The sequence below is a fragment of the Elephantulus edwardii genome, unplaced genomic scaffold (genome assembly GCF_000299155.1).
Source record: "Elephantulus edwardii isolate Elephantulus edwardi_28Jun2011 unplaced genomic scaffold, EleEdw1.0 scaffold00151, whole genome shotgun sequence".
NCBI classification, from domain to species: Eukaryota; Metazoa; Chordata; class Mammalia; order Macroscelidea; family Macroscelididae; genus Elephantulus; species Elephantulus edwardii.
Window position 1 is genome coordinate 2,681,802 of NW_006399901.1, and position 12,408 is coordinate 2,694,209.

Here is a 12,408-nt window from a genome sequence, read left to right on the forward strand (position 1 = left end):
AAAATTTACAGAGACTTTGGGTTTCCATTCATTTACTGTTGTACTTTTCTCCCCCCCTCCCACAATTTCTTTAGCCATTCATTTGTTGATGGTCACTTGGGTTGTTTCCATCTCTTTGCTTTTGTGAACAAAGCAGCAATAAACATAAGTGTGTAAATATCTGCTTGGGTGGCATTTCTGATTTGTTTAGGGTATATTCACAGTGGAATTTCTGGGTCAAATAGTATTTCTATTTCCAGCTTTTTGAGAAAGTGCCATACTACCTTCCAGCGTGACTGAACCATTTTACACTACCACAAACAGTGAATAAGTGTTCCAGTTTCTCCACAACCTTGCCAGCATTTGTTGTTTGTGAATGGGCCATTTTGTAAGTCTACTCCTTTGAATGGGCCATCATCTCACATGTCCCCTCCCATTGTGGCTTACCTCTGGAAATAATCTTCTCAATTTCCTAAGGAATTGTTGGCTTTCCCCTATGTTTCTTTTTTTATTTTTGAAGGCTGCAGTTGGTTGAGTTTTAGCTAGTTTAGTAATTTTTCAAAACTATTTTTTGCATAGACTGGATTACATGATGCGTATGTCCACTAAAGAATCAATTAAAAAAATATCTTACAATCTTACAAACACTAGTATAAATTTTTACCATGAAGAACCTTAGGTAGGACCTTGCCTTGAAAAAGTTAAATATATCTACTTTTTAATCTGGTTTTGTTATTATTAAATAATGAGTCACACTTTTTCTATAAAAGATAATGATAACATGAATTTGATTTTGGAATAAATTTAAGCTCTATAGAGTCATCTCTGGTCTTTTTCTCATTGTCCTAGATTTCACTATGAACAGAAAGTCCTGCAGAAGGTCTTCAAAGAGTGGAAAGAAGAGTGGTGGATTTCCCATCGAGAGTGGAAGCTTTGCATTCGAGCTGATTGTCACTATAGGTCAGCTGTCATGTTACATGACTTCAGTTTTACTGGTTGTTATTGGTGTATGTTGCTGAGTCAGAACTGACTCATAGCTGACTTTCTAGTCAATATTTAGAGGCTTTAAGTCACAGAGAAGGAGATTGCACATCTTTCTCTCATGGAGCAGCTGGTGGATTTGAACTTGTGACTTACGGTTGGCAGAACAACTTCTTACCACTTGGCCACCATTACCAAATAATTCATTGTTGTCTATTTTGTTGGTTTATTGTTGTGGTTTGTTTTTTGTCAAGCAAAGCAAAATTTTGAATCATTGCTTTAAATCTCCTTTAAAATAAGCACAATAAAAATCCTAAATGAAACCTACATCTGCACAGGAACTCAAAGACAAATTGCATTGGGAAAATCTGCTGTCAGAGACCTTTCCAAAGTACTGACAAGCAACGGTGTCAATCTAGAGATTAAGGTGCACCTGATCCAGGCCATAGTCTTCACAATTACTTGCTGTCCATCAGAGATCTGGACAATGAGCGTGGTAGAAGATGAATCGATGCCTTTGAATTGTGGTATTACAGAGGAGTATTGAAAGACAAATTGCATTGGGAAAATCTGCTGTCAGAGACCTTTCCAAAGTACTGACAAGCAACGGTGTCAGTCTAGAGATTAAGGTGCACCTGATCCAGGCCATAGTCTTCACAATTACTTGCTGTGCATCAGAGATCTGGACAATGAGCATGGTAGAAGATGAATCGATGCCTTTGAATTGTGGTGTTACAGAGGAGTATTGAACATATCATGAACTCCCAAGAAAACTAACAGACCCATCCTATAGAGGGTGAAACCAGGCTGCTCCTTGGAGGCAAGGATTTTGAAGCTCCATCTGATATACTTTGGGCATGTTGCCAGGAAAGACCAGTCCTTGGAGAGGAACATCATGCACAAGAGAGGAAGACCCTAGATGAGATGGATTGACTTGATGACTGGGGAAATGAGGCTAGGTGTCTCAGAAATTATGAAATTGGCTCTGGATAGAGCAGGGTTCAGAGCTGTTATATATAGGATCACTGTGACTCGGAATCCATGGCGCATAACAGCAATTCACAATCTTCAGTTCAGGTAAGCATTTTGTAGTGATCATGCTCATTATTTGAATAATTTTTTTCAAACTCTCCTGTTTATATAATTTCTAATTTTTAAAGTATTCAGATTTTTTAAAAATTCAAAGTTCAAAGTTGTTTTAATTAGTAATCTATGAACAACATAGTACATTAGGAAAATTGCCTTTTTTTAAAAAAAAATTCATTTTAATGAAAGTTTACAGAGACTTAAGGTTTCCAGTCATTCATTGTTGTACTTTTCTCCTTAACCACTCCCTCCCCCCCAATTCAGTCTTCTCCTTGAAAAGAAAAACTCTTTCATTGTTATGAAATCCCTCCCCCGAAGTCCATTCCACTATGCAGCCTTCACTCTGGACTTCTGTAATGACAAGAATACCCATTCGTATGTCCCTTTTAAACAGTTCTCTCCCTCATATGTTTCAATGCAATATACATCATTCCTCCCCTCCTTCTATATCTTTCCTCAAACCCGATGTCAGTCTTGTTTTACAAATGTGGCCCTATGCAATATTTGTCCTTTTGTGACAGAGATATTTCACTCAGCATAATGTCCTCCAGGGTCACCCATTTTGTATAATATTTCATGAGTTCCTTGTTTTTCAGTGCTGCCTGGTAGTCTGTTGTGTGAATATACCAGAGCTGCTCTATCCATTTGTTGTTGATAGGTACTTGGGTTGTTTCCAGCTCTTTGCTATTGTGAACAAAGCCTCAATAAACATGGGTGTACATATATCAGCTCAGGTGGCAGTTATGGTTTCTTTAGGGTAAATTCCCAGTTGTGGAATTGCTGGGTCAAAAGCACCACAACAAGATAAAAGTAAATAACCCAGTTGAAAAATGGACACAGGATATGAACAGACACTTCACCGGAGAAGACATTCAGATGCCTAACAAGCATATGAAGAAATGTTCAAAATCCCTAGCTCTAAGAAAGATGCAAATCAAAGCTGATATCATCTCACCCCAGTCAGAATAGCAAAATTTAACAGAACAGCAAACATCAAATGCTGGCAAGGTTGTAGAGAAACTAGAACCCGTATTCACTGTTGGTGGGAGTGTAAAATGGTGCAACCACTATGGAAGGCTATATGACGCTTTCTCAAAAAGTTGTAAATAGAAAATTGTCTTTTTATGACAGTGGCTTCAAAAGCAAAGAAGGGGTGCTCGCTTCGGCAGCACATATACTAAAATTGGAACGATACAGAGAAGATTAGCATGGCCCCTGCGCAAGGATGACACGCAAATTCGTGAAGCGTTCCATATTTTCGACCCTGAAATGAACCAGTCTGTAAAGAAGGCTAACTCCTAACTCCTTTCACCTACAAATTTCGTCTTTGGATACAAAGCTAAGTGGATAGTCCTTACCGAGGGACTGTTTCAAAAAAAGAGGCAGGGAGAAGAAGAGGGGGGGAAAAAAAAAGCAAAGAAGGGAAGCCCTTTCCTCTACTAAAACCAAAGTCAGGCAATAAAGGCCAAGAAAGCAGTCCTGAGGGATCCACAGTCACAAATAAAGAAGATTCACATGTCACCCACTTTCCAGCCGCCTAGGACGTTGAGACTGAAGGCAGCCCACATACCCATGGAAGAGCACCCCCAGGAGAAAGAACGCGTGACCACTGTGCCATCATGAAGTTTCTCCTGACCACTGAGCCAGCTGTGAAGAACACTGAAGATAACATAACAACACAGTTGTGTTCACTGTGGATGTCAAGGCCACAAGCCAAAAAGCACCAAATCAAACTTACTACGGCTAGAAGCTCTATGACATTGATGTGGCCAAGGTCAACACCTTGATTAGGCCTGATTGATAGAAGAAGCCCTGTGTTTGACTTGCTCTTGACTATGATGCTTTGGGTGTTGCCAACAAAATTGGGATTATTTGAACTGAGTTCAGCTGGTTAATTCTAAGTATAAATTTTTCTCAGCAATAAAAAAGAAAATAGGAAAATTACCTCATCCTTGACATTTGCGTTCCCAACGATAAGTGGAGGAAGAAAGTAAAAATCAGTAATTGTGTCAAATACAGATTTTCAGTCTTCTTTTATATTTTTACTTACAGCTTTATATTGTTAATTTTTACTTCTTTGACATCAGATCTTTCTAGTATGTCTTTAAGATAGTACTAACTCATTTATTGTCCCTCCTCTATTTAAGTTGCCTGTGCAATGAGGGGAGCTTTGGTGACATAATTCACACGGAGTTGAGTTGCATAACCCAAAAGCGACTCCTCTCTGGTGATTTCACCACCAGCTCCGTAGGAGGAAGATAGACAATCTCTTATTTGGTTTATTGATCTTGAAAACTCACTGGAGGATCAGCTATGAGTTGGTTCTGATTTGACAGCAATGAGAGTTGTGGCAGGATTTGTGGATGTATCATATAAAGTATAGAAGTATTATTGTTGATTTTTGCTTCTGCTGAATTGGCCCCTGGCTCATGATGTCACTGTGCGAACAGAACAAACTGCTTTCAAGTCGTGTGCCATCCCCATGACTGGACCATTGGCATGCATTGATTTTTTTCCCCCCAGTGTAGATTACTAAATCTGTCTCCATAGTTTGTCTTAGTCTAAAAATTCTGCTGAAGTCTGTTTGGCATCATAACAGCTTGCAAACCTCCACTGACAGACAGAGGGTGGCTTCATGGATGGAATTGACTAGGAATCAAACTTGGGTCTCTTGCCTTAGAGGTGAGAACTCTGCCATGAAGCACTACTACCCTCACAAAAACACTAGGCAATTCTAACGAGCTGGCAGGGTATGCATAATATCTTAGGAAGTAGGATAATAAAGTATGGAGAGACTGAGGATCTTAAATTGTATGGGGTATATATCAAGAAGGAAAAGGAAGATAATGTTTTAGAAAGTGTCTAACCATGTTCAGCACAAAGCAGAGCTAACATTTTGCAAGGTGATTAAGGTATAATTTCAAATGTCTTTGTACTGAACGAGAAGTTACACTTAGAAAACTTCTTTCTCAGTGATGACTTGAGATGATGAGAATGGCTGTCAAGGAGAAGAGTTATTACAATATGATTGTAAAAAATACAGTTTTAGCTTAGGATGCTAGTAAGGTTTTTTTGCATGTTAGGTGTGTTAGAATCTGCAGAAATTGACAAAATGTTCAAGTTTATTAATTCACATATTAACAGGATTCTCCTAAGAGAGATATGTTTGCATTATTAGATTAGACTGTTCGCTTGTTTGAAGGACACACTCTTTGCTCTTGGCTCCTCAGATATTACTTGTACAACCAGATGTTCCAGACCTGGAAGACCTACGTGCTTCAGCAGCGGGAGATGAGGACCAAGTACACGAGAGCTGAGGATTATGGTGAGAAAAGGAGATGCTCTCTAGAGAAGAATCCCAAATGCTCATTAGCAGAAGTCCTGGAGGACAAGCCCATTGGTTTGGTTCCTGTTTTCCAGGAGATGTGACACTCTGAGTGGGGGCTCCTGTGTAATCAGGTCCCTCTAGTTTTCTCTGTATGGCATGATGAGCGCTTGACCCTATTCTTGTCGAGGGTTTACGTGAATTGTCTGTTCCTGCACTCGGGGCACTGGCATCAGGTGCTGCCATTTATTTTACTGTCATATTAACTCTGGTGGCCTAGTGGTAAGAAGCTGCGCTGGAATCCCAAAGGCACGTGGTTCAAGGCCACCAGCTGCTCCATGGGAGAAAGATGGGCAGTATCCTCCCATGGGATTAACTGCCTCCAAAAACCAGCTGGAGGGTAAGCTCAATGGTACACAACAACAACATGGCACATGTAAGTGGGGCCTGGAGCATTGCTGTAGGACTCTTGTGAGCTACTTTGCCCACATTGTACACCTCAGTGATCCTATGGCCTTTTCCACTCTGGTTGATTTCTGGTGTCTCTGTGAGTTGAGACAGAAACTTGTGTGGAGAGTGGAAGGAGAAAAGATTGAGTTTTGAAATGCCAATGCAGCCTGGGTTACCTCACAGATGTTCCCTAGAAATGCCCTGTAGGCCCTTCTGATGCAGTTCCCCCAGTATTTAGACCTCTTACTCCTGCTTTTGCTAGGTATCAAGCCTTTTATAGATATGACTTGTCATGCCTTGTACCTTTTAGCTTTCTGATATGGCCTCTGAAGTGTAGCTAAGGCATCTTTTCTCTAGTCCCATTGACACTGCTTAAGATTCATACCCATCTTTTCCTCAGCGTTATGTCTCTTGATGTCCCTGCATTTATTTTTTTCTTCCATCTTCTTGTACACCAGAATGAGAAGACAGATAAGATCATCTTTACTGAACGGAATGACATTCAACCCTCTGGCATGGCACACAAGGTCTCACCTACCCTTCCCATACACATCATGCCTTCCCATACACTCTGCACCACCTTTGCCACACTGGACATTAACTCTGTCTTTTCTGTCTTTGCCTTTGTGGTTCTTCATTTAGGCCTGTTTTCAATATCCACTCTTTTTGTGCAGTTTCCCATGCTGTCTCCTATCATGGTAGGCCGATCCACTTTTGTTACAGCACCTTAGTTATAGCACCAGACAAACATTATCTCCATAATTAGCAGGTAAGTCACTTTTTTTCTTTTTTAGAAAAAGGTTGACATTTCCCCACTTAACTGATTTTATCTCCTTGTCAAAAATCAGTTGACCATAGGTAGATGGGCTGATTTCTGGATTCTCAACTCTATTCCATTAATCTATATGTCTGTCATTGTACCAGTACCACTCTGTCTTAACCACCATGGCAGTGTAGTAGGATTTGAAATCAGGGAGTGAGATGCCTCCTACCTTGTTTCTCTTTTTAAGGAGTGCTTTGCTTATTCTGGGCCTCTATCCATTCCAAATTATACTGGAGATTGCCTTTCCCATCTCATTGAAGAATAGAATTGTTACTTGTATTGGGATTGCACTGAACGTGTAAATTGCCTTTGGTAGTATTGTCATTTTCACAATATTGAGTCTTCCTATCCATGAACAAGGGATATTTGTCCAACTCTCCAGGTCTCTTTTTGTTTCTTCTAATAATGTCTTGTAGTTTTCTTTGAATACTGAAGGAGCCAGAGGGTTAATAAAGAAACAGTCTGCACAAAGATGTCTCTTTGGCCTTCCTCAGTCCAGATGGGGTGTGGGAGAGGAATATGTCCTTGAGTCTGCATACAGATGGGAACCTTGGGCTCTTGCATACAAGGTCTGAGACTATTCCTCTTTCTAAAGTGTAGTCTTATCCCTTCTGGTAAACAGAGAAATGGAAGCAAGAAAGATTCCACGAGAATATTCTGTGCTAAGCAAGTCTAAACAAGTGCCTGCACGTAGACGGTTTTTGGATGATAATAAAATAATAAATGAGCCAGGCCTAAGGGTCTGCAGTTCTTGTCCCATCTCTGTGTGTTTCTTTGCTGCAGTCCTGTCTTGTCTTCTGTCTGTGTCTGTCTCTTTATGTTATTTCTCCCAGGAAAAAGGGTTGCGGATTGCAACAGAATACATCCTTTGTGCTTCTGGTTATGTTTACTCTTGAGTATTTAATCTTGTGATTAGCTATTGTGAAGGGTATTGTTTTTCTGAGCTCTAATTCTGTATTCTCTTTGTCACTGTAGAGAAATTCAATTGATTTTTGTATGTTGATCTTGTATCCTGCCACTTTGCTGAATTGGTCAACTATGTCCAATAGTTTTTTTGCTGAGTCTTTAGGGTTTTCTAAGTATACTGTTATATCATATGCATAGAGAGATAATTTTACCTCCTCTTTGCCGATTTGGATACCTCTTATTTCCTTCTCTTGCCTTATTACTATTACTAAGACTTCCAATACAGTATTGGATAGGAGAGGTGATAGTGGGCATCCTTGCCTACTTCCTGTTCTCAAGGGGAATGCCTTTAATCTCTCTTCATTGAGAACAATGTTGGCTCTTGGGTTTACATATGTACTCTTTACTATGTTGAAAAAATTCCCCTCTAATCCTATTTTGTTGAGTGTTTTAATCAGGAAAGGGTGTTGGATTTTGTCAAAGGCCTTTTCTGCATCAGTTGATAGAATCATGTGGTTCTTGTTCTTTGTTTTGTTAATGTGATGAATTACGTTGATTGTTTTTTTTATGTTGAATCATCCTTGCATACCTGTTATGAATCCCACTTGGTCATGGTGAGTTCTTTTTTTGATATATCGTTGGATTCTATTGGCCAGGATTTTATTCAGAATTTTTGCTTCTATTTTCTTTTCTTTTTTTTTTTTTTGTGCATCTATTTTCATGAGAGATACTGGCTTATAGTTTTCTGTTTTGGTTCTGTCTTTACCTGGCTTTGGTATCAAGTATATGTTTGCTTCATAGAATGAGTCTGGGAGAATTCCATCTTTTTCTATTTTCTGAAATAGTTTATGTAGAATTGGTGACAGTTCTCTGAATGATAAAATTCACTTGTAAAGCCATCTGGTCCAGGACTTTTTTTGGCTGAAATTTGTTTTATTACCTTTGCAATTTCTCTTTTGTAATGGGTTTGTTCAGTTCATATTTGGTTGGTGTCTGTTTGGATAGGTTGTGAATTTCTAAGTATTTGTCCAGTTCCTCTAAGTTTTCATATTTGTTTGAGTATAATTTTTCAGTTTCCAGTGTTAGCTTTTTTATTTTAGTTGGTTCTGTTGTGATGTTGCCCATTTCATCTCTTATTCTGTTTCAATGCAGTATACATTACTTATCCCATCTTTCTCAGTCTCCCCTCAACCCCGATGTCAGTCCCGTTTTATAAGTGGTACTGTGCAGTATTTGTCCTTTTGTGACTGAGATATTTCACTCAGCATAATGTCCTCCAGGGTCACCCATTTTGTATAATATTTCATGAGTTCCTTGTTTTTCAGTGCTTCATAGTATTCCATTGTGCGAATATACCACAGCTTCTCTATCCATTCGTTTGTTGATGGGTACTTAGGTTGTTTCCAACTCCTTGCTATTGTGAACAAAACTGCGATAAACATGGGTGTGCATCAAATGGCATTTCTATTTGCACCTTTTTGAGAAAGCACCATATAGCCTTCCATAGTGGTTGCACCATTTTACACTCCCACCAACGGTGAATAAGTGTTCCAGTTTCTCTGCAACCTCACCAGCATTTGTTGTTTGCTGTTCTGTTAAATTTTGCTATTCTTACTGGGGTGAGATGATATCTCATAGTTGTTTTGATTTGCATCTCTCTTAGAGCTAAGGATTTTGAACATATCTTCTTGTGTTTGTCCTCTGAATGTCTTCTTTGGTGAAGTGTCTCTTCATATCCTGTGGCCATTTTTCTATTGGATTATTTACTTTTATCTTGTTGTGGTGCTCAGGTATTTTACAAATTCTAGATAAAAGTCCATTATCTGACATGTCATTACCAAATAATTTTTCCCCAGTCTGTGGCTTCCCTTCTAGCCCTGTTGGAGAAGTTTTTGGATGTGCATAGGGATTTGATTCTTAGTGTTTTTCACTCTTGCTCACTATAACTGAACATTAGAAATTTTAAAGATCTTTTCAAATAACCAGTTTCTTCACTGATATCTCTCTCTTTATATTAAATTTTTACCATTTCTGTTTCAATCTTTGTTGTTATCTTGTTTCTACAAATACTGGCTTTAATGAACTTTTTTTTCTTTTTAGTTCTTTAAGATATAAACAGATTACTTATTTGAGGCTTTTCTCTTTTCTCTATCATAAACATTCACTGCTTAAATTTTCTTTTAAGCACTGTTTTAACTGCATCCCACCAATTTTAGCATGTTTTATTTTAGTATAAAAAATATTTCTTGAGGCATTCTTTTTGACCTTTCGATTATTTAGACATGTGTTGTTTAACTTTCTTTTACTTAGGGATTTTTCCAGTGTTTCTCTATTGATTTCTAGTTTATTTGACTCTGATTAGAACATAATAATGAATATTATTTCAGTTCTTTTACATTTGTTAAGGTTTATTTTATGGACCAGAATGTAGTCTATTTTGTGAATGTTCTGCGTGTAGTTGGAAGCAATTTGTATACTGCTGTCCTGTATTTTTAATTTAATTGGTTTTTTAACATTTTTAAATTTTATTTTATTATTTTTAGTGAACATTTACAGAGATTTTGGATTTCCATTCAGTTTTTAACATTTTTTTAAAATTTTTGCACATTTTCCTCTCTTCCTTGCCCCTCTCCCAGCATCTCTTGCAATGCACTCCTTGCTCCAGATTGCTGTCATTATAATGACTAATCATATATTCCTTTTGGACAGCTCTTCCCCTCGTCTGTTCTAATGCAGTGTTAATTATCTATCCACTTTTTCCCCCATTCTCTCCTCAGTCCCCCCATGTCTGCCCAATTTTATAACAGCGTTGTTAAACAGTGTTTGTCCTTTTGTGGTCAAGATATCAGCTTAATGTCCTCAAGGCACCCCTGTGTTGTATAATGTTTTATAAGTTCATTGTTTTTCAGTGCTTCATAACATTCCATTGTTTGAATGTATCCATTCATTTGTTGATGGGCAGTTGGGTTGCTTCTGTCTTTTTGCTGTTGTGAATAATGCAGCAGTAAACATGGGTGTGCATACATTTGTTTGAGTCGTAGCTCTGGTTTCTTTACGTATATTTCCAGTAGTGGAATTGCTGGATAAGATGGTACTTCTATTTCCAACTTTATGAGAAAGCACCAGACTAGTTTCCATAGTGGTTGTACTGTTTTATACTCCCACCAGGAGTGAATAAGGGTTCCGATCTCTCCACAACCCAGCCAGCATTTGTTGTTTTCTGCTCTATTTGTTGAATTTTGCTGTTGTTGCTGGGGTGAGTTCAGATAGTTGTTTTGACTTACATCTCTCTGAAAGCTAGGGATTTTGAACATTTCTTCATTTGTTTGTTTGCCATCTGAATGTCCTTTTTATCCTGTGCCCATTTTCTGATTGAATTGTTTACTTTTTTCTTGTTGAGGCATTGGAGCATTCTATAGATTTTGTATATAAATCCATTATCACATCTGTGCTTGCTAAATATTTTCCCAGTCTGTGAGTTTCCTTCTTACCCTGTTGGAAAGTTTTTTTGATGTGCATAGCGATTTGATTCTTAGAACGTCCCATTAGTCTATTTTGTTCTCTCCTGGTTACATGTTTATTATGCTTGGAAGACTGTTCATACCATGGTTTAGGGCTTCTGAGGTTGCTCCTAGCTTTTCTCTGATGAATTTTGTCATCTTTGGTTTTACTTCTAGGTTCTTGAGTTGGTTTTTGCATATGGTGAGGTGTAGGTCTTGCTCAAATTTTCTGCAGATGGTTTTCCAATTATGCCAATGCCAATTTTTAAAGGGACTGTCGGACAGCTATATTATGAAAGTAAGCTGAATTGTTAAGAGAGAGTGTTACTCTTCTGGACATATGACAGCTGTGCCAGGCTGTGTCTGGAGGTACTTTTCCTAGGTTATCTCACTTACGCTTTACAGACACACCTCTAATGGAAGTCCTGTTTGACATATGATGAACCTGTGTGAGGTTACTTAACCAGTAAGTGACAGGACTGGTTTTCAAACCCAGCTTTCCTGACTCAGCAGCCCAGACTCTCAGTCATAGCACCGTTCTCATCCTCAGTGCCCTGAGGTCTGCTTGTTAAACTCTTCTTTGAATTTTTATTTGACTGTGAAATATTAGGGAGCTCTGTTGGCCTAGTGGTGCTGCAATCCCTAAGGCACACAGTTTGAGGCCACCAGCTGCTCTGCAGGAGAAGGATAGACAATCTCATCCTCTGTGGTTAATTGCCTCTGAAAACCTGCCAGAGGCTCAGCTGTGGATTAGTACCAGCTCTCGGGTACACAATGACGATGAACTATCAAAGTCGTTGCTGTCCAGTCTAAACCAACTTATAGCTGGCCTCCTTTTGAGTTTTTGAGGCTGTAAATCACACAGGAGGAGATGGCATATCTTTCTCCCTTGGAGCTCAATAAGTAAAAACCTATTTATACTCCTGTTAACATTTTGGAGAATGCCTTGAAAATGAATGACATAATTTCAATTTTCCTTTGTGTTCTAAAAAGAAAGAAAATGTACTCCATTATTGGTGATTATCATACAGTGGAATTTGCCAGAAATGCATCTCTTGTATCTAATATCTGTTCTCTCTTTCAAGATCTTTCAAAATGTCCTTTGTTATCCACCAGGCACAGCTCTTCTTTTTGTCTCACTTACCCTACTTTATAATTGTTGTTGTGTACCATCGAGTCAGAACCGACCCATAGCTGATGCTCCAGCGGGTTTTCAGAGGCGGTTAATCGCACGAGAGAAGATTGCCCATCCTTCTCCCACAGAGCATCTGATGGTCTAGAACTGTGTGCCTTCGGGGTATGTGGTTGTTTCTGATATGATAGAAAAGTTGTTTCTGATATGATATGATATGATATGA

At 38.7% G+C, this 12,408-nt stretch overlaps 1 protein-coding gene across 1 annotated transcript in view; it reads left to right on the forward strand.

Moving 5' to 3' along the window:
• The window catches only part of SFI1 (Sfi1 homolog, spindle assembly associated (yeast)), a 129,651-nt gene that overhangs the window by 61,757 nt on the left and 55,486 nt on the right, over positions 1–12,408 (forward strand). Inside the window, exons 5-6 of the mRNA XM_006894888.1 lie at positions 829–939; positions 5,277–5,371. Of these exons, the coding sequence (XP_006894950.1) occupies positions 829–939; positions 5,277–5,371 (206 nt within the window). The remainder of the gene's footprint in view (positions 1–828; positions 940–5,276; positions 5,372–12,408) is intronic.